General features: G+C 46.7%; 1 protein-coding gene across 5 annotated transcripts in view; it reads left to right on the forward strand.

Moving 5' to 3' along the window:
• Nucleotides 1-1,419: 1,419 nt before the first annotated feature.
• Nucleotides 1,420-20,071, forward strand: part of LOC126213586 (zinc finger protein 83-like) — an 87,993-nt gene continuing 69,341 nt past the window's right edge. For all 5 annotated transcript variants that reach the window (XM_049941436.1, XM_049941437.1, XM_049941441.1 and 2 more), the window contains exons 1-2: nt 1,420-1,536; nt 3,076-3,165. In XM_049941436.1, coding sequence (XP_049797393.1) covers nt 3,094-3,165 — 72 coding nt within the window. In that variant the 5' untranslated portion in view covers nt 1,420-1,536; nt 3,076-3,093. The remainder of the gene's footprint in view (nt 1,537-3,075; nt 3,166-20,071) is intronic.

The following is a 20,071-nucleotide window of genomic DNA, read 5'->3' on the forward strand; positions in this document are numbered from 1 at the left end:
CTAACATAACAGTCGCGACACTTCGCCTCGATTTTGTTGCCTTCAGCGCCAGCAGCGCTCCAAGCGGCCGGTAGGTTGAACTGTGAGTTCGGCGCGATCGTGAAAGCGAATAGTGATTGTTTATTTTGATTTATACAATGGTTTTTACCATCGGGAGCGTTTGTAGCGCAATAAATTGCAGCAGCAATAGGAAGAAGACACCACAGCTGTCTTTTTTAGGTTTCCTAAGGATCCTGAGAGATATATACCATCATGTTACTAAACTGTATCGTCAGGATTCACTTGCAAATGTAAGTGTATAAATGATGAATGTTTCGTTTTAGGAGCAAAAAAATGGCTAGTTAATAGCAGACGAGAAGACCTTATGAAAAAAGACCCGGTTTACCTGTATAATAATATTAGGTTTTGTTCGCTACATTTCGAACAAAACCAGTTCATGAACGCAGACAATAAAAACTCGTGTGGAATGCAGTACCCACTCTATTTGACATTCCAAATAAGCCACCTCAACTGACGAAGAGGAAACTGCCACAAAGATTCGACAGTCAATCTAAAGCTGTAAAACAGTACTATGACACAGAAGCAGCCAGTTCAACTCTCCATGTATTAGTGCCAGATTCGTGAGAATCATCAACACAGACCTGCTTTGACGATGAAGTGGTTGGATTAAGTGCAGCTGTTCGTGTCTTACAAAAGCGTGTGAAGTGTCAGAACGTTCAGATTGCTAGACTTCGAGCGAAACTATTATGGAACAAGGAAAGTGCCTACAGACAGATTGTTTGAAAATTATTCAAATATTTGGTTTTTCGTGAAATGTAATGTAATCAGCTCATTATAATGTTTTCAGCATATTTCTCCCACTATTTGTCAGTTGCTTGTCCCACTTAGAATAATATAAAGATGAAGGTCGTACTTGTGGCAACAGGCGACAGTGACAAACACAGTAGGCCTACAGAACGATAAACGAGCTGTCCATCGCTTTTGCATGTAGATGTACATGTCTGTGGTTCTTACATGTGAATCTGTGTGTTTATATTCTTTTGATATCCACGTGGTAAGCTGCAATTCTGTCCAATGTCACAAGTGTTTCTTCACGAATGTGTTGTAGCTTGCCACTATATTCATGGTTTTTGTCCATACTTGTGCTTATTTTAGAATCATTTTTAGAAACATATATGCTTTCTGATACTACACAAACTCTTGGAGGCAAGAAACTAACTCGAATAATTCGGAAATTACGTAGGAAATGGATGCAAACACACATTATGCTTACGACGCGTCTGACGTTCACCTTACCTGCCGCTTGAAGCGCTAGTGTCGCTCCATCTGTCAAACGGCAACAACTTTTACAGCAGTGAGTGTCGCGACTGTTATGTTAGACTGTGGTTTGACTGTGTTCCCTAACGTTTATCTCACATTATACGGCACAGTGTTCTGTCTTGCTGTAAGAACTTTGGTTCTGCTGATGCCTGATGAGTGTTGATAATCTGATACCATCGCTGGGCTTTGAGGAAATTGGTGTGCTACAACCTTCAGGTAATAAATAATCGTTTGGAAGTCACAAACATCAATAAATTAAAGATGAAAATTTGTTTGGGATCTAATTTACCGCAGTATTTCTTTTCTGTTACAATAACAGTTGATTTTGATGGTGTGATAACTAATCCTGACACAATTTTTTTTCTCTAATTTTTAATAGGCACGCATGAATGAGATTTTATTCAGTATTTAATTATGACATTGACCTGCCTGGTAAAATCGTTACGTTTGTCTTCGTAAAAGAAACGTTGAGATTGTGACGTGTTGTCAGAAGTTACTGGGGCAGTTTCTCCACGAAATGATCTCCATAGAAAGTGAATATAAGTTTTGTGTATTAAGTGACATGAGAAATGCGTATAGTGAAGTTTACACGTTCACCATATTAGTATGATTATGTTGACTTGCTTAGCCGTAATAGTGTTTGCGAAGATAGTTTGCTGTTACCTGATACAGGGATATGGCTGCTCCAGATAGTAGAGCTACCGTTAAGCAATTTTACAGGTGCCTGCACTTCCAACATTTCATGGTTTATGTTCGCATGAAAGGAAATGATTTAGGAAATATTGTGTTGCATTTTCTGTTAATTTTCAGTGTGTTTTGATTATTTAACTATTTAGTTTTTTCTATTATTTAGTAAATCGCGTGTAAATACCAGTTTTTTGTAGTGTGTTGGTTTTAATGTATTTTTGGGTAAGAATACCGTAACATTATTTAGGAAGTGGCAACAAATTTGGCCAGGACGAGGTACTAATTAACCGAAGTGTAATTTCACTAACAAAAACATTGCACATCATCAGAACTCGACAGAACATTCGTCATTGTTGTGGTTATTAGGATATGGTTTCACTAAATCAGATTTTTAAGAAAAAACTAAGTGACATCAAAACTTGATGGTAATCAAGAATCAGAAGTTCCACAGTGCAGTGTGTAGATAGCAGTACAGGCATATATTTTTCTTCAATGATCAGTAAAGATTCCGGAGTATCAGTGCTTACTCTAAATTGAGCGTACAACAGTGAATGAATGTAGACGAAGTAAGTTTCAAAGTAATACCTATGTTAAATATACACATTCAGTTGTTGGCGGACATTGCTTGTGTCAGACTGAAATTAAGTAACAACTTGTAGAATGAAATGTTTGCTTTTATTCTATAACTTCACTGCAATGTATGGGGTGCTTTAATTGATCATAATACTGAAATTAGTGTAAAAAAAATAAAAAAGTCTTCCATAATTGTCAGTGGGACAGTATACCATAAGCTAGTGTTACAAAGAAGCAGTAGGGACAATCAATACACTTTCATTTCCTTTGAATGTGATTTTATGATTGAATGTTGTGTCCCTTCATAACCTAAGAAATGTAAATGAGTTAAAATCACTGAACAGTCTTTTCCTCATCCACTGTTCAGTCTGTTTCCTGTGTAATCAACCATTTTCTGCACCCAGTAGCGGAGTGAAAATGCTGCCTTTGAGTTGTACCTCATGGTAACAGTGGAAATTGAGTAAAACTGTCTTTATCTGATTGCTTGTTTTTCAGGCGTGTAGAACTGCAGCTATGGACCAGAAGCCACGTGTGTGGATGAAAAAAGAGGAAACAGATGAAGTACCAGCTGAGTCAGGCTCCATGGTAAGTAGCTTACTTGTATTTCTTATGAAGGTTTCATTAATTTCTTTGTGCAATGTCATGTGTGAATACATGCAGTTCATGTCATACTGATGGAACCATGAGTACTGCACTCTACTAAAAAAAAAAGTTCAGTGTTAAATAGCCTGTGACATATTTCACATGTTGAAATGAGCCTTGTATCAAATGTCACATGGAACTGAGGCAATGGCTTAAATGTAATGTTCCATAAACAGGGAAAAATTTTAAATGCACCACCCAATTACACTGGTAAGAGCATTGCTATAAATTGGGTATATTCTGCTCAGATATGCTTCTCGTAAATCACAACCTTAATGTGCACCTTAAGAAGAACTATGACTATAATGAATGTTAGCAGTGCCATTAAATTTAAAAATGGGGCTGGTGCAGTTAGTGCATTATTGGAGCAGACCATAGAAACGGATAAAAAATATAAATTCTTTATTGATGATTCAAAATAAATATTTAGTAAATAATTTTGAAGTGACATTTATGTATTCACTAGTCTGAGAAGTCAGTTTCATAGTTATATTTATGCTAAGTTTTGTTGTTGTGTATGCAAACAAAGTGTAAATAGGACTGACAGCAGTAAAGTTCAATTTCAGTCAGATGTTGTGCAGAGACGTAAATTGTTAAGCAGCATGCAGCTGCAGAATTGACTTGTATTTTTGCAGCAAAGTTTTGACGAAGCCATGGTGTTACACATGACATATTTCTTCATAACCTATTCCTACATTCACTGCACATTGTTACACATATTGTTTGTAAAATTGCTAGGATGTTAGAGTTACTGGTGTAAATGTTATATACCGTATTTACTCGAATTTAAGCCGCACTCGAATCTAAGCCTCACCTGAAAAATGAGATTCGAAATCGAGGAAAAAAAATTTTTCCCGAATCTAAGCCGCACCAGAAATCTGAGACTTGAAATTCAAGGGGAGAGAAAAGTTTTAGGCCGCACCTCCAAATCGAAACAAAGTTGGTCCATTGTAATATGAGACACAATTTAGGTCAAATGAATGACGATACAGCTATAGTAGTTTGGTTCGAGTCGTAAGCTTAGCAGTTAAGCTTTACCAGGTAGCCGTTGCTATGCGTCAGGCGCTCCGTCCGTATTTATACGGGTACCCTTCCTTTTTCACGTGCTTCGTCTGGTTTGAATTGATTGCTTATTTTTCTTTCATCTGATAAGTGCCGTACTCTTTTTTATAGGTGTTTACATCACTCAAAGCTGAAAATGCATTACTGTACTGTGTCATGCATTGTTTGTCGCATTCCGATAATGAGTGTTTACGACCTGTCGCCGCTCGCGGCATGGCTTGCTTTTGTGCGCGCTACCGCTGCTTACATTTTTTTTTTTAAAAAGAGAGGAATCGTCTCATTAGCGAAACAATGGCAAGAGACTGCTATTTGTTGTTACTTACACTGCCGCTTTCTTTAATAATGACCAACAAGAACCAAATAATAGACTGCGTACGATAGAAGATGTTCTGAACGATAGTTTAGTGAAAATGTTTCTCCGTTTGAAAATCTTTGCAGACGCGTCTTTTGGTACATTACATTCTGCACAGAAATTAGTCATCTTAGATTTAAAAACCTAATCAATTGCCGTGCTTCATTTCTGACTGTATCACTATTCGGCATAAGAATAATACGAATATAAACATGCCATGATATGTATATTCTTCCGCGTTTGCTGTTGTCTCACTCTAGTTTCGTAGTTTATTATGCAGACAGTATTTAAATGAGATAGCAGCAAACACGAAAGAATACATGGCAAAATCTTTATATTCTTTATTATTATTATGCTGAAGAGAATATTGCATGTGATTCACAATTTATAAAAGTTCCTATTAGTAACCATCTCTTCTCATAGGTAGGAAAAAATTCAGAACGCAAAGTTGGCCATTTTGACAAACATCCCAAACAGTCTTGCCAGTCGGATTTTCGTAGTGCATTGAAATGCTGCTACATTCAAAGATGAACAATACGGAATTTGTATTTACTTCGTTGGTTAATGTATGAAAATGCAGTTGTCGAAACTGAGGGCGGAGAAAAAAGCTCGTCTTCCACCTTTTTTTTAAAATTTATTTACTGACGCAAAGGTTTTGGTGCCAGTATTTATCTCTGTGCCTGCAAAGCGCTACATATATTCGATGACAGAAGTTAGTTGTGGCGGCACCTACCAACATTTTTCAGAACTTCCGCTTTGCACTCGATTCTAAGCCGCAGGCGGTTTTTTGGATTACAAAAACCGGAAAAAAAGTGCGGCTTAGATTCGAGTAAATACAGTACACATGTCACTTGAATTTTGATATGAAGGTTTGTCAGCTATCAGTAGGCAAACAGTTTCACTGGGCAGCAGGAGTATTTTTAATCTGCCAAGTAGCCTTGAGGTTCCTGATCCTACCATACAAACTACTTGTGAAATATCTACACTGAAAAAATCTGTTTGCTCTGACATTCATCTTACGTGCAACTGCAGAAGTATTTTGATAGCATTAATGCAGCATTTTCTTTTGAATATAAATGAGTGCTATCCATATTGGGCACTGGGCACAATTGCAGAAGTGTTGGATAGCACTGAAGCAGCATTTGCATTTATGAGAGAGCTTTATTGTAGTTTGAACAAATGGAGTGAAAAGCTTGTGATTAATTTGACCACCCATATCACAAAACTAATCCTAAACCATTTCTGTGGGGAAATTATAGGAAAGTAATTAAGTATACTAAATTTTACTAAACACAGTAACAGGGTGGTTAGAACCAACATATACAGGCTTTGGCTTTGACCCTTGAAGTAATGATGGTTTGTCCAACAACACTTAACATGTTATTTATTTTGCAGTTATGTAACTTTTTGTGAAATGAAAATCATTGTGGTAGAGTGATACCTAGCACAAACCAAGGTGTAGACTGGGTTGTAAGGTGCACATTTTGCTTTTGATTTGGGAAACGTCAACAAATGAGAATAAGAATTCATAGTTGTGGTGACATAGTCATCTGTAGCAGAGCCTGACATGTAGGTTAATGTGAAACATGTCAGTTTATGACTTGTGAGAGCCAGAATCAGAATTACTACATGTCATCAGAAATACAACAATTCCTGTGGCAGTATCTATTTTAGGCTTGTTTGATTTCTAGTCTGGTGATGACAACCATTTTGATAATGTCAGGGGTAAGTCCAGATAGATGCTACTGGCAGGTCAAAATTTGCCAGAGTGTAAAGAAATTGTATATTAGAATTTGTCATTTTAAAAGTGGAGTGTTTCCAAATTAACAGAGTATTTTAAGGTCTAGAATGAACAAAAATCAATTCAATACTCATTATTCTTGGCCTGAATCTCAAAGCTATTGAAAGGCCACATGAAGGTAAAATTGTGGTGTTAAAATCACCCCCTTGAGACCTTGGTTGTGGTGACAGACTGAGCTATCGTGCAGCTCAAGGGCTGGGTTAGATTGAAAGATGAAAGTGTGGCTGTGACCTGACAAAGCCAACAAATGTGAAGGCTAAATTAAGTTTGGGGGTAACAAGTTGACCAGTAGCAGAGCCTAATATTTACCAAAAAATGTATAGGGGTGTCCAGAATGTAACTTTCACCTATATGACATCATCTTACATTGCATCATGTCATGTTAGTTGATGGACTGAACTTTCCTATTACCTTTAGAGATGCCTGTAGACATTACATGAATTGAAAGCCACCTTCTTGCGAAACTAATTAAAACTTAATTTTCAGATGGTGTATGTTCTAGGAATGAGCACATGCCAAAAAGTAATGCCTCAGAACTTTTATGTGAATATTATTAAAGCTTTTTAATTACAACAGACTTCATTACCATTCTACATCTTTATTCTTCATGTTAATATATTTATTTCTCAACATCATCACCATGGTGGTGAACACCTTACTGCCAATGAGATACCAGTTTGTTGGTACCATCACTGTAGAATGTGTGACTTTGTTGGAAGGCCCACTGCTTCTCACACCAATTCATCACTGTCAAAGTGAAGTCCTTGAAGGTGTTTTTTAAGATTTGGAAGCAGATGAAAATAGGTTGCGCTCAGGCTGGGGCTGTATGCAGGGTGATCGATAATCTGGCATTGTCATGTTGAAGAAGAAGGTGCTCCATGTGTGGATGAACTATTGAATTTGTGCTCTATGTTTACTGAGGGTTTTGTCATGTGCCGACATGGTTAATTCTCTCTCACACACACACACACACACACACACTGCAATTTGGAGACCTCTAGCAGAGGGTTGCATAATTTGTCAGCAAAGTGGGAGAGTTGACAGTAATATGCATGACAAGTAATACAACAACTGATATTGAGAACAGAATAAAAATTTTGGAGGCATTACTTCCCAGTACACCCTTTTAATAAATAGATACCTTTGACCATTCCCTCCAAAGTTGTGGCGTGGTTACCTTTGCTTTGGCGGCATTCTTTTGGAAGCCATAATACTGAATGCATATTCACTGACCAGCCAGAACATTATGACCACCGACCTAGAGTCAGTGTAAACCTGTCCAAGCAATAGCAGCGTCCCCTGATGAGGAATGATTGCTAGTCACACACACACATGTTGCATCTAGTATCGGTGAGCATGTCATCTGTGTGTGTAATAGGGAAGGTTCACGATGAATCTGAGTTTGACCTAGGGCAGATTGTGATTGCTTGGAGGCTCGGCATGAATGTTTGAGAAACTGTACAGCTTCTTGAGTGTTTGAGGAGTGCTGTGGTGAAACTAAGGTGAAACCACATCTAGACATTGTGGGGTTGGGCTGTCACTCCTCATGACAGATATTGGACATTGATGGCTGGGCAGACTGGTGAAATACAATGCACCAAATACTTCTAACGATGTATCTGAGCGTCAGTGACACATGCTTGTGCCAGTGTTAATGCCGTGACGCCGAGAACTATGACTGAAATAGGCATGTGACTATTGGTACTGGAGGTTGGCACAGTGCCAGAGCATTGCATGGTCTGATGCATGCCGATTCCTTCCTCATCAAATCAGTGAGAGAGTGCATATCCATTATCTTCCAGGGGAACAGCTCCTTGACTCCTGTGCTGCAGTGAGGAGACAAGTTGGTAACAGCTCTGGGGAACATTGACACGGGCATTCACAAGTCGAGTGGAGCATGTGCAAGGCACTATGTCAGCCAAGGAGTATTGTAAACTGGCTGCAGACCATGTACCCTCCTTCATGATCCTATTTTCCGATGGCAGTGGCATTTTTCAACAACATAATGCACTGTGTTACAAGGTCAGGAGTGTAATAATGGTTCGAGGAACACAGTGGTGATTTCAAATTGATGTACTGGTTCCCCAACACACCAGATCTGGGCTGAATCGATGTGGGATGTCATAGAACATGGCATCAGAGCTCATTGCCCCCACCCACTTCCTCATGATTTATGAGAATTTGGTGACCTGTTGGTGCAGATGTGGTACCAACTACCCTCCAGTGGCTTACCAAGGCCACATTGCTTCCACACCACAATGTGTTCCCACCATTCTGTGCAAAAGTTGGACATACCGGCTTCTAGGAAGGTGGTCATGATGTTCTAGCAGATCAGAGTTTGGCAGTTCCCATTACTGAAAGAAGAACGTGTTGTGGTGATGATGCTATCATTGTTATCATTATTTGTATTAGTATATTCAAATTATTATATGCAGTTAATTAATAGGAAGTTCAATTAATGACACCATTTTTGTTGTATTCTTGGTATCTCCTGCCAACCATCTCTCTCCAGTGAATCCTCCTTGCATACACCATGCCGCCTTATTATTTCATTGATACAGTTTTTCCAAAACTTAAGTGGTCTACTGTGTTTCTGTCAGCAAGCTAGTTTCCAATCAAAAAGTATTCTTTGGCCACCAATTATCTAATATTTTCAACAAATGTCCATATCAGTTTAATGATTTTCTTTGTATGCTATTGCTGTTTCATTTGTCCTCATTTCAGCACTTACTTCAACATGACTGGCTTTTTTCAGTCTTGATACACTGGTGCTTCTTCATAAATAATACAACCATGACTTCATCTTCTTTTGAGGCCAACATGTAAAACCCATAGTTCTGGTCAATAGCATAGGACTGGTTTAATCTTTAGCCCCTGCAATCATTTATTTCTATTAGAAATGTTCTTGTCCCACCAAAAAGAGTTAATGGTGTTGGAATAGTAGTAAATGGTGTGCCAAGGTGTTCATTTTTTAATAATCTTATCAGAAATATGTGTTCAGTGAAATAAATATTTTGATGTTGCAGTTATCTTCTAAAAGTTGTATGATTCGAATATTAGAAGTGGCAATGAGTGAAGTGATGCAAGACATTTCAGTAGCATAGATGCCTTATAAATGGCAAAAGTGACAGGATTATGTTGGATGAGGGGAAAAATGCAGGAGAGGCTAAACTGAAGTTGCTTTGTTAAAATTAAGTGACAGGGAAGATTTTATCATTATATTCTTATAGTAGGTTGGCAGAGTACACATTATTGAACCAGTAGGAGCCAGTGTAGTAAACCACGTGAACAGACTGAAACTTTAAAGGAACTGTGAGGCGATAAACTGAAATTTATTTAAATGATCAATAATTACAGGTGTAAAAAGAACACTGTGGAATCATTGTCAGGATTGCAGAACACAGTAGCTACTCCCCATCAGTTCAAGATAACTAAAGCAATGTTGTAATTTTACCCAGTATTGTTGCAGTAGAATTTTTGAGTAATATTGTTTTTGATTGAAGTATTGTGTGAAGATTTGAAGTAATGGTGTTGGAAATATATGTTAGTTATTAACTGAAGTTGAGTGATGATTGTTAATCTTGTAATGGGACAAATAAATTACCAGGATAGTGGCAAAATGAAACAAAGGAACAAATTTGATTTGGGCTTGTGGGGCAGCTGTGAAATTGGAGTGGAAGATATTACATACAGTACTACACCTTGCTCAGGTTTGTGCAAAGTTCATGAAAAGTCAAAAGTGTCTAGTATTAAACTGAAACTATAAAATTAAAACATTATGGCAGGGAATAGAAGATCCAAGGAGAAAGAAGAATTGCAGGTTTATCAGGTAAGAAGATTGAAGATCAGAAGGTACAGTGGCTAAAGGAGAAGGAAGAATGGCAGGCTCATCAGATAAGAGGAAGATTGAAAGGTACAGTGGCTAAAGGAGAAGGAAGAACTTTGAGAATTTATGAAAAGCAGACAGGAGAGATTAAGAAAATTGTCAATTGTCGATAAGCCAGAACAATGTGCACCAAAAATGAACAGTGGAACAAACAGCAAGGTAAGAATTTCTGAATTTGGAGCAGCACTACAAAACTACATTGAAACAGTTGGAGATACAATGAGAGAAAGCCAGGTGAGCACATATTTAGGTAAGAAATAAAATGTGTTAGCAGCAGTGCATTGTGATTTCGCCAAAATCAAGAAGACTGTAGTGGAAACACGGGAAATATGATGTAGTCTATAACCAAGGGGAAACTATGAAGTGTGAAATCATAAAGAAAAGAAAGATTGAAGAAATCATACAGGAATGTGTTGAACAGAGCGTTTGACTGCTGTGGAGCAGGCACAGTGGAACTATAGTCATAAGGTATCAGGACTCTCAAGAATGCCAAGTTTTATCCAAAAGGCTCAATCCATATTGTCAAACTTTCAGCAAAGTTTAGAGGTGGTTAATGGGGTTGGTTGAACAGTAGAGGAGCTCAGTTTCGTTACAAGGTAACAGAAGACATGGTTGCAGGGTGCACTCATGTAGGAATGATAGTAGAAAGTTACACAGATTTTGAGATTAGATTCCCAAAACAGTGAAATAATTTTGACTTTAGTGAGTCGACCAAAATACTAAAGGTAATGCATGTTGATGAAAGAAGATTGAAACAGGAACAAAATGGGGAAGCAGGTGAAAGAAGATTGAAACAGGAACAAAATTGGGAAGCAGAAAGCAACAAAAGGTCCCTGACCATCTCAAGAACATTAGATGTGTAATGAAGATGAAAAGATGCAATGGAAAGTGATGCATCAGAAGGAAGAAAAATAATGAACACTTGGTGCAGGTGTGAAACAGGGCTACCCCGTCCCTCAATGCAACAAGCTGAGCTAAGGTTTATACATAAACTCTGTTCGAACATGGGATGAGTACATGAACGGGGTGAGGTAATCACACAATAAGCCATGCTACCAGCACTGGCTGACATAAGGGAATGTTGACCTCCATCCACTTGCGGGAAGGCAGCTGGCTATGGATGAAGAAACTTGTCTTCATGCAAATAAACAGAATGATTCTGTGTGTGTGAAGCAAATTTTAAGGTTATTTTCAGATTTTGTTTCATGTTTTATCTGGCCACTCACCTGGGCAATACCGTCATGTCCACCAGGTTGCCATTCCCCTAGGCATCATTCGTAAAGTACAGACAAGTGGTTACCAACAGTAACAGACAACAGCAGTAACATATCATTGTGTGTACATGCCAGACTCCAGTGGGCACAAGAGATGCCATTGTCATTCGCCAACATACCATGCACCCAATGATGGTGCCATGAACATGGTGCAACATTTTATCTGCATACCATATGAAACGTGTTCACATGTTACATGACACCTCACAGAAACCCTTTCACCAGATTACGTAAGATACTGCTGACAACTAGCTGATAGTGCTCACACTTTGGGGTCAATGTTAGCCACTCTCTGTAGCTCATCTGTGCCCCGTGCATTTCCTTCCCCCCCTCCACTTGGATTGTGCCTAGACCACAGATTACCAGGTCACCAGCATTGTGAAGCCTAGTGCAGGGTTGGCTCAGGTGACTGAAAGCATAGGGGAGTTATCTAAGAATTTTACAAAGGAGGATCAGGTAGTGATAGTGGGTGGAGCAGGGAACAGTCTGTATAGGGACGGGGAATATGACGTCAGTGGTGACTTGGTTAAGATAGCTACTCAAACTGGTGGCACTAATGTGCATTTCGTGCAACTGTTTCAGCGTCATGATCGGCCTCACCTTAATGCGGCTGTTAGGCGCGTTAACATGGGGATGGGGAAGGCACTGATGGCAGAGGGCATGGATCACATCTCAGGGGTACCAGTTGGGTCTATCAGTAGATGAGGTTTCACCAGGCATGGCCTGCACCTCAATAGGTATGGGAAGGGGAGGCTGGCTAAGCTTATAGGTCACAGTGTAGTGGATGGTGGTAGTGGTGTCACTCATGGAAAAAATCCTGTAGTAGTTGGTGTTAGAGCTGCTCCTTTTTTAGATTGAAGTCTGCTGATAGGTATACCTGCTTAAAGGAAGTCCCTCTAACTAAGGGCTCACCTTCAGAGGATGAAATTTTTCCAAGTAGAGAAGGAATTAGCATATTTCATCAAAATGTAAGAGGTATTAGAGATAAAGTTAGTGAACTGCTAATAGATGTTAACTCTGAAATTATTGGTATATCAGAGCACCACTTAAGTTATTCAGAGGCTTCCTTTACCAGGCTACAGATTAGCTGGCTGTTTCTCGAGGAGTTCCTTGCGGGGTGGTTGGGTGGCTCTGTACGTAAAAAACAGTATTTCATTTGAGTCCATAGATGTATCATGACACTGTACTGAACAGATATTTGAAAGTGGTGCACCATTAGTTGAATTTAGTGAAACTAAACTTCTGATTGTTGTTGTTGTTTATAGGTCCCCTAACTCAGACTTCAGAGCATTTTTGCTTAAGCTAGAGAGGGTTCTTCATCACTTTGCAGGAAATACCAGAAAGTAGTTATATGTGGTGACTTCAATATTAATTTTGTATATGATTGTGCAAGAAAAAGGTTGTTGGTAGATCTATAGACAATATTTTTATTCATTCTTCATTACTAGATAGGCATTCTGTTAGTAAAAGGGTGAATGGCCTTTCAGACCATGATGCACAAATTTTAACACTAAAAGACTTGTACTCAAACCAATGTCGTATTTAATTACAAACTATGTAGGAAAGTTAATCCAACAGCAATACAGTTTTTTAAAACTTGTCAAGGAACAAGAGTGGCAAGATGTTTATAGCGCCGATAATATAGATGATAAATACAATGCTTTCCATCACACACTTCTCATGCTCTTTGAGAGTTGCTTTCCATTAGAACATTCTAAACGGGGTGCTGGCTGTAATGGACAGCCCGGGTGGCTGACTAGTGGGATAAGGATATCATGTAGAACAAAGTGGGAATTATATCAAAATGTTAGAAGTAGTCACAATCAACCTACAGTAGCCCATTATAAACAGTATTGTAAGGTGCTTAAAAATGTTATTAGCATGGCAAAGAGTATGTGGTATGCAAATAGAATAGCTAATTCACAGGATAAAATTAAAGCCATATGGTCAGTTGTGAAGGAAGTGTCTGGTCAGCAGAACAAGGTCGATGATATAAAGTCAGTTCGTAGTAATAATGTTTCTGTTACTGATAAATCAGATATATGTACAGTATTTAACAATCATTTTCTGAGCATCTCTGGTGAATTAAATAAAAATTTAGTTTCTACAGGAAGTCATATAAATTTCTTAGCAAATGCCTTTCCAAGATTGATGTCTGAAATACTCCTCTGTGATACAGACAAGAGGGAGGTTGAGTCAATAATTAAATTACTGAAGACTAAGGACTCTCATGGTTATGATGGAGTGTCTAGCAGAATACTAAAATGCTGTGCTGCACATGTTAGCCCTGTATTTAGCCATATTTGTAATTTTTCCTTTGGGAATGGTCAGTTTCCTGAGCAATTATAGTACTCAGTAGTAAAGCCGCTTCATAAAAAGGGAGAAAGGGATAATGTAGATAATTTTAGACCTATTTCTATGTCATCAGTGTTTGCAAAAGTTATCGAAAAGGCTGTGTATGTAAGGTTAATTGATCATTTTATATCACACGATTTGCTATCAAATGTACAGTTCGGCTTTAGAAGTTGTTTATCAACTGAAAATGCTATATTCTCTTTTCTGTGAGGTACTGTAGGTGCTAAACAAAAAGTTTCAAATGCTTGGCATATTTTTTGATTTAACTAAGGCATTGGACTGTGTTAATCACAAAATATAGCTCCAGAAGTTGGACCATTACGGAATAAGGGGAGTAGCTCCCAATTGGTTCACCTATTACTTTAGCAACAGGCAGCAGGTAATTCTTCACAATGTTGATAACGGCTGTGATGTGGGATCTGAGTTGGGTAGTGTCGGGGGGGGGGGGGGGGTTCCCCAGGGATCAATGTTGGGGCTGCTCCTGTTCCTTATTTGTATAAATGATATGCCCTGTAGTATTATGGGTAACTCTAAAATATTTATGTTTGCTGATGGCACTAGCTTGGTAGTAAAGGATTTTGTGTGCAACATTGACTCTGTTTCAAATTGTGCAGTTCAGTTCATTACTTGTAGAAAATAAATTAATGTTAAATCACAGTAAGACTCAGTTTATGTAGTTTCTTACACACAATTCAACAAGACCTGACGTTTTAATCCCACAGAACGGGCATATGATTAGTGAAATTGAACAGTTCAAATTTCTAGGTGTTCAGATAGATAGTAAGCTGTCATGGAAAACCCACATTCAGGATCTTGTTCAAAGACTTAATACTGCCATTTTTACTATTCGAACAGTATCAAAAGTGAGTGATACTTCAACATGTAAATTGGTCTACTTTGCTTATTTTCATTCACTTACGTCGTATGGTATTATATTTTGGGGGTCTTTCTTCCCATTCTAGAAGGATATTTTTGGCTCAGAAACGGGTGGTTCAGGTAATAAGTGGTGTGAGTTCAGAAACCTCTTGTCCACCTCTTTTCATGAGTCTGGGTATTTTGACATTGGCCTCTCAATAAGTATATTCCTTATTCTCATTTCTTGTTGCCAATATTAGTTTATTCCCAAGAATAAGCAGCTTTCACTCAGTTAATACTCGGCAGAAATCAAACCTCCATGTGGATCGGACTTCCTTAACTCTTGTGCAAAAAGGTGTGCAGTATACAGCTGCATCCATTTTCAATAAGCTGCCACTCGAATTCAAAAATTGTGGCAGTAATCCACGCTGTTTCATATCAGAACAGAAGTTTCCTCATGGGTCCCTCGTTATATTCTGTCGAGGAGTTCCTTGAAACATTTAGCTGATTCTTATTGTATTGCTAATATTGTTTACTTAAACTTATGGACTGACTTTTTTCAGGATCATGAACATTTATTTTTATATGTTATTACTTTTATGTTGTAAGTTCATGTACTGACACGTTCCATGACCTTGGAGATTTGCTCCTCAATTTGGTCCTACGGAACTTGACATGTAAATAAATAAATTGGGACTGACCTATTCCAGGATTGTAAGGTCTCTGTTGCACTGATGGTTTTCCAGTGTCTTGTATTTGTCATCCGTGCAGAGTGCCAGGGTGCCACCATCTTCTACACTGATAGTTCTGAGATGATACATAAGTTGGGATAAGCTTTCATTTCTCCTACTGGCGTAGAACACTATTTATTGTCAGGATCATTTATTGTGTCGACAGCAGAGCTTCTAGCCATTCCTAGACCATTTTGTTTTTCAGGCCTCCCTCCACAGTGTTTCAATTTGTACCAACTCGGTGAGAAACCTGTAGGCTATCAAAAGATGCTACTCTCCTCTCCCCCCCACTCTCTCCCCCTCCCCCACTCTCTCCCCCTCCCCCACTCTCTCCCCCTCCCCCACTCTCTCCCCCTCCCCCACTCTCTCCCCCTCCCCCACTCTCTCCCCCTCCCCCACTCTCTCCCCCTCCCCCACTCTCTCCCCCTCCCCCACTCTTTCCCCCTCCCCCACTCTTTCCCCCTCCCCCACTCTCTCCCCCTCCCCCACTCTCTCCCCCTCCCCCACTCTCTCCCCCTCCCCCACTCTCTCCCCCTCCCCCACTCTCTCCCCCTCCCCCACTCTCTCCCCCTCCCCCACTCTCTCCCCCTCCCCCACTCTCTCCCCCTCCCCCACTCTCTCCCCCTCCCCCACTCTCTCCCCCTCCCCCACTCTCTCCCCCTCCCCCACTCTCTCCCCCTCCCCCACTCTCTCCCCCTCCCCCACTCTCTCCCCCTCCCCCACTCTCTCCCCCTCCCCCCACCCTCTCCCCCTCCCCCCACCCTCTCCCCCTCCCCCCCACCCTCTCCCCCTCCCCCCCCCCCACCCTCTCCCCCTCCCCCCCCCACCCTCTCCCCCTCCCCCTCCCCCACCCTCTCCCCCTCCCCCCACCCTCTCCCCCTCCCCCCACCCTCTCCCCCTCCCCCCACCCTCTCCCCCTCCCCCCACCCTCTCCCCCTCCCGCCACCCTCTCACCCTCCCCCCACCCTCTCACCCTCCCCCCACCCTCTCCCCCTCCCCCCACCCTCTCCCCCTCCCCCCACCCTCTCCCCCTCCCCCCACCCTCTCCCCCTCCCCCCACCCTCTCCCCCTCCCCCCACCCTCTCCCCCTCCCCCCACCCTCTCCCCCTCCCCCCACCCTCTCCCCCTCCCCCCACCCTCTCCCCCTCCCCCCACCCTCTCCCCCTCCCCCCACCCTCTCCCCCTCCCCCCACCCTCTCCCCCTCCCCCCACCCTCTCCCCCTCCCCCCACCCTCTCCCCCTCCCCCCACCCTCTCCCCCTCCCCCCACCCTCTCCCCCTCCCCCCACCCTCTCCCCCTCCCCCCACCCTCTCCCCCTCCCCCCACCCTCTCCCCCTCCCCCCACCCTCTCCCCCTCCCCCCACCCTCTCCCCCTCCCCCCACCCTCTCCCCCTCCCCCCACCCTCTCCCCCTCCCCCCACCCTCTCCCCCTCCCCCCACCCTCTCCCCCTCCCCCCACCCTCTCCCCCTCCCCCCACCCTCTCCCCCTCCCCCCACCCTCTCCCCCTACCCCCACCCTCTCCCCCTACCCCCACCCTCTCCCCCTCCCCCCACCCTCTCCCCCCTGCCCCCACCCTCTCCCCCCTGCCCCCACTCTCTCCCCCCTGCCCCCACTCTCTCCCCCCTGCCCCCACTCTCTCCCCCCTGCCCCCACTCTCTCCCCCCTGCCCCCACTCTCTCCCCCCTGCCCCCACTCTCTCCCCCCTGCCCCCACTCTCTCCCCCCTGTCCCCACTCTCTCCCCCCTGCCCCCACTCTCTCCCCCCTGCCCCCACTCTCTCCCCCCTGCCCCCACTCTCTCCCCCCTGCCCCCACTCTCTCCCCCCTGCCCCCACTCTCTCCCCCCTGCCCCCACTCTCTCCCCCCTGCCCCCACTCTCTCCCCCCTGCCCCCACTCTCTCCCCCCTGCCCCCACTCTCTCCCCCCTGCCCCCACTCTCTCCCCCCCTGCCCCCACTCTCTCCCCCCTGCCCCCACTCTCTCCCCCCTGCCCCCACTCTCTCCCCCCTGCCCCCACTCTCTCCCCCCTGCCCCCACTCTCTCCCCCCTGCCCCCACTCTCTCCCCCCTGCCCCCACTCTCTCCCCCCTGCCCCCACTCTCTCCCCCCTGCCCCCACTCTCTCCCCCTGCCCCCACTCTCTCCCCCTGCCCCCACTCTCTCCCCCTGCCCCCACTCTCTCCCCCTGCCCCCACTCTCTCCCCCCTGCCCCCCCTGCCCCCACTCTCTCCCCCCTGCCCCCACTCTCTCCCCCCCTGCCCCCACTCTCTCCCCCCCTGCCCCCACTCTCTCCCCCCCTGCCCCCACTCTCTCCCCCCCTGCCCCCACTCTCTCCCCCCCTGCCCCCACTCTCTCCCCCCCTGCCCCCACTCTCTCCCCCCCTGCCCCCACTCTCTCCCCCCCTGCCCCCACTCTCTCCCCCCCTGCCCCCACTCTCTCCCCCCTGCCCCCACTCTCTCCCCCCTGCCCCCACTCTCTCCCCCCTGCCCCCACTCTCTCCCCCCTGCCCCCACTCTCTCCCCCCTGCCCCCACTCTCTCCCCCCTGCCCCCACTCTCTCCCCCCTGCCCCCACTCTCTCCCCCCTGCCCCCACTCTCTCCCCCCTGCCCCCACTCTCTCCCCCCCTGCCCCCACTCTCTCCCCCCCTGCCCCCACTCTCTCCCCCCCTGCCCCCACTCTCTCCCCCCCTGCCCCCACTCTCTCCCCCCCTGCCCCCACTCTCTCCCCCCCTGCCCCCACTCTCTCCCCCCCTGCCCCCACTCTCTCCCCCCCTGCCCCCACTCTCTCCCCCCCTGCCCCCACTCTCTCCCCCCCTGCCCCCACTCTCTCCCCCCCTGCCCCCACTCTCTCCCCCCCTGCCCCCACTCTCTCCCCCCCTGCCCCCACTCTCTCCCCCCCTGCCCCCACTCTCTCCCCCCCTGCCCCCACTCTCCCCCCCCCTGCCCCCACTCTCTCCCCCCCTGCCCCCACTCTCTCCCCCCCTGCCCCCACTCTCTCCCCCCCTGCCCCCACTCTCTCCCCCCCTGCCCCCACTCTCTCCCCCCCTGCCCCCACTCTCTCCCCCCCTGCCCCCACTCTCTCCCCCCCTGCCCCCACTCTCTCCCCCCCTGCCCCCACTCTCTCCCCCCCTGCCCCCACTCTCTCCCCCCCTGCCCCCACTCTCCCCCCCCCTGCCCCCACTCTCCCCCCCCCTGCCCCCACTCTCCCCCCCCCTGCCCCCACTCTCTCCCCCCCCCTGCCCCCACTCTCTCCCCCCCCCCTGCCCCCACTCTCTCCCCCCCTGCCCCCACTCTCTCCCCCCCTGCCCCCACTCTCTCCCCCCCTGCCCCCACTCTCTCCCCCCCTGCCCCCACTCTCTCCCCCCCTGCCCCCACTCTCTCCCCCCCTGCCCCCACTCTCTCCCCCCCTGCCCCCACTCTCTCCCCCCTGCCCCCACTCTCTCCCCCCCTGCCCCCACTCTCTCCCCCCCTGCCCCCACTCTCTCCCCCCCTGCCCCCACTCTCTCCCCCCCTGCCCCCACTCTCTCCCCCCCTGCCCCCACTCTCTCCCCCCCTGCCCCCACTCTCTCCCCCCCTGCCCCCACTCTCTCCCCCCCTGCCCCCACTCTCTCCCCCCCTGCCCCCACTCTCTCCCCCCCTGCCCCCACTCTCTCCCCCCCTGCCCCCACTCTCTCCCCCCCTGCCCCCACTCTCTCCCCCCCTGCCCCCACTCTCTCCCCCCCTGCCCCCACTCTCTCCCCCTGCCCCCACTCTCTCCCCCCTGCCCCCCCTGTCCCCACTCTCTCCCCCCTGCCCCCCCTGCCCCCACTCTCTCCCCCCCTGCCCCCACTCTCTCCCCCTGCCCCCACTCTCTCCCCCTGCCCCCACTCTCTCCCCCCTGCCCCCACTCTCTCCCCCCTGCCCCCACTCTCTCCCCCCCTCCACCCACTCTCTCCCCCCCTCCACCCACTCTCCCCCCCCCCTGCCCGCTCTCTCCCCCCCCCTGCCCGCTCTCTCCCCACCCCTGCCCGTTCTCGCCCCCCGCCCTGCCCGCTCTCGCCCCCCCCCCTGCCCGCTCGCGCCCCCCCCCTGCCCGCTCGCGCCCCCCCCCCTGCCCGCTCTCGCCCCCCCCTGCCCGCTCTCGCCCCCCCCTGCCCGATCCCGCCCCCCCCCCCCTGCCCGCTCCCGCCCCCCCCCCTGCCCGCTCCCGCCCCCCCCCCTGCCCGCTCCCGCCCCCCCTGCCCGCTCCCGCCCCCCCCTGCCCGCTCCCGCCCCCCCCTGCCCGCTCCCGCCCCCCCCTGCCCGCTCCCGCCCCCCCCTGCCCGCTCCCGCCCCCCCCCTGCCCGCTCCCGCCCCCCCCCCTGCCCGCTCCCGCCCCCCCCCCTGCCCGCTCCCGCCCCCCCCCTGCCCGCTCCCGCCCCCCCCCCTGCCCGCTCCCGCCCCCCCCCCCTGCCCGCTCCCGCCCCCCCCCTGCCCGCTCCCGCCCCCCCCCCCCCTGCCCGCTCCCGCCCCCCCCTGCCCGCTCTCTCCCCCCCCTGCCCGCTCTCTCCCCCCCCTGC

This window comes from Schistocerca nitens, chromosome 11, assembly GCF_023898315.1.
Source record: "Schistocerca nitens isolate TAMUIC-IGC-003100 chromosome 11, iqSchNite1.1, whole genome shotgun sequence".
Lineage (NCBI taxonomy): Eukaryota > Metazoa > Arthropoda > Insecta > Orthoptera > Acrididae > Schistocerca > Schistocerca nitens.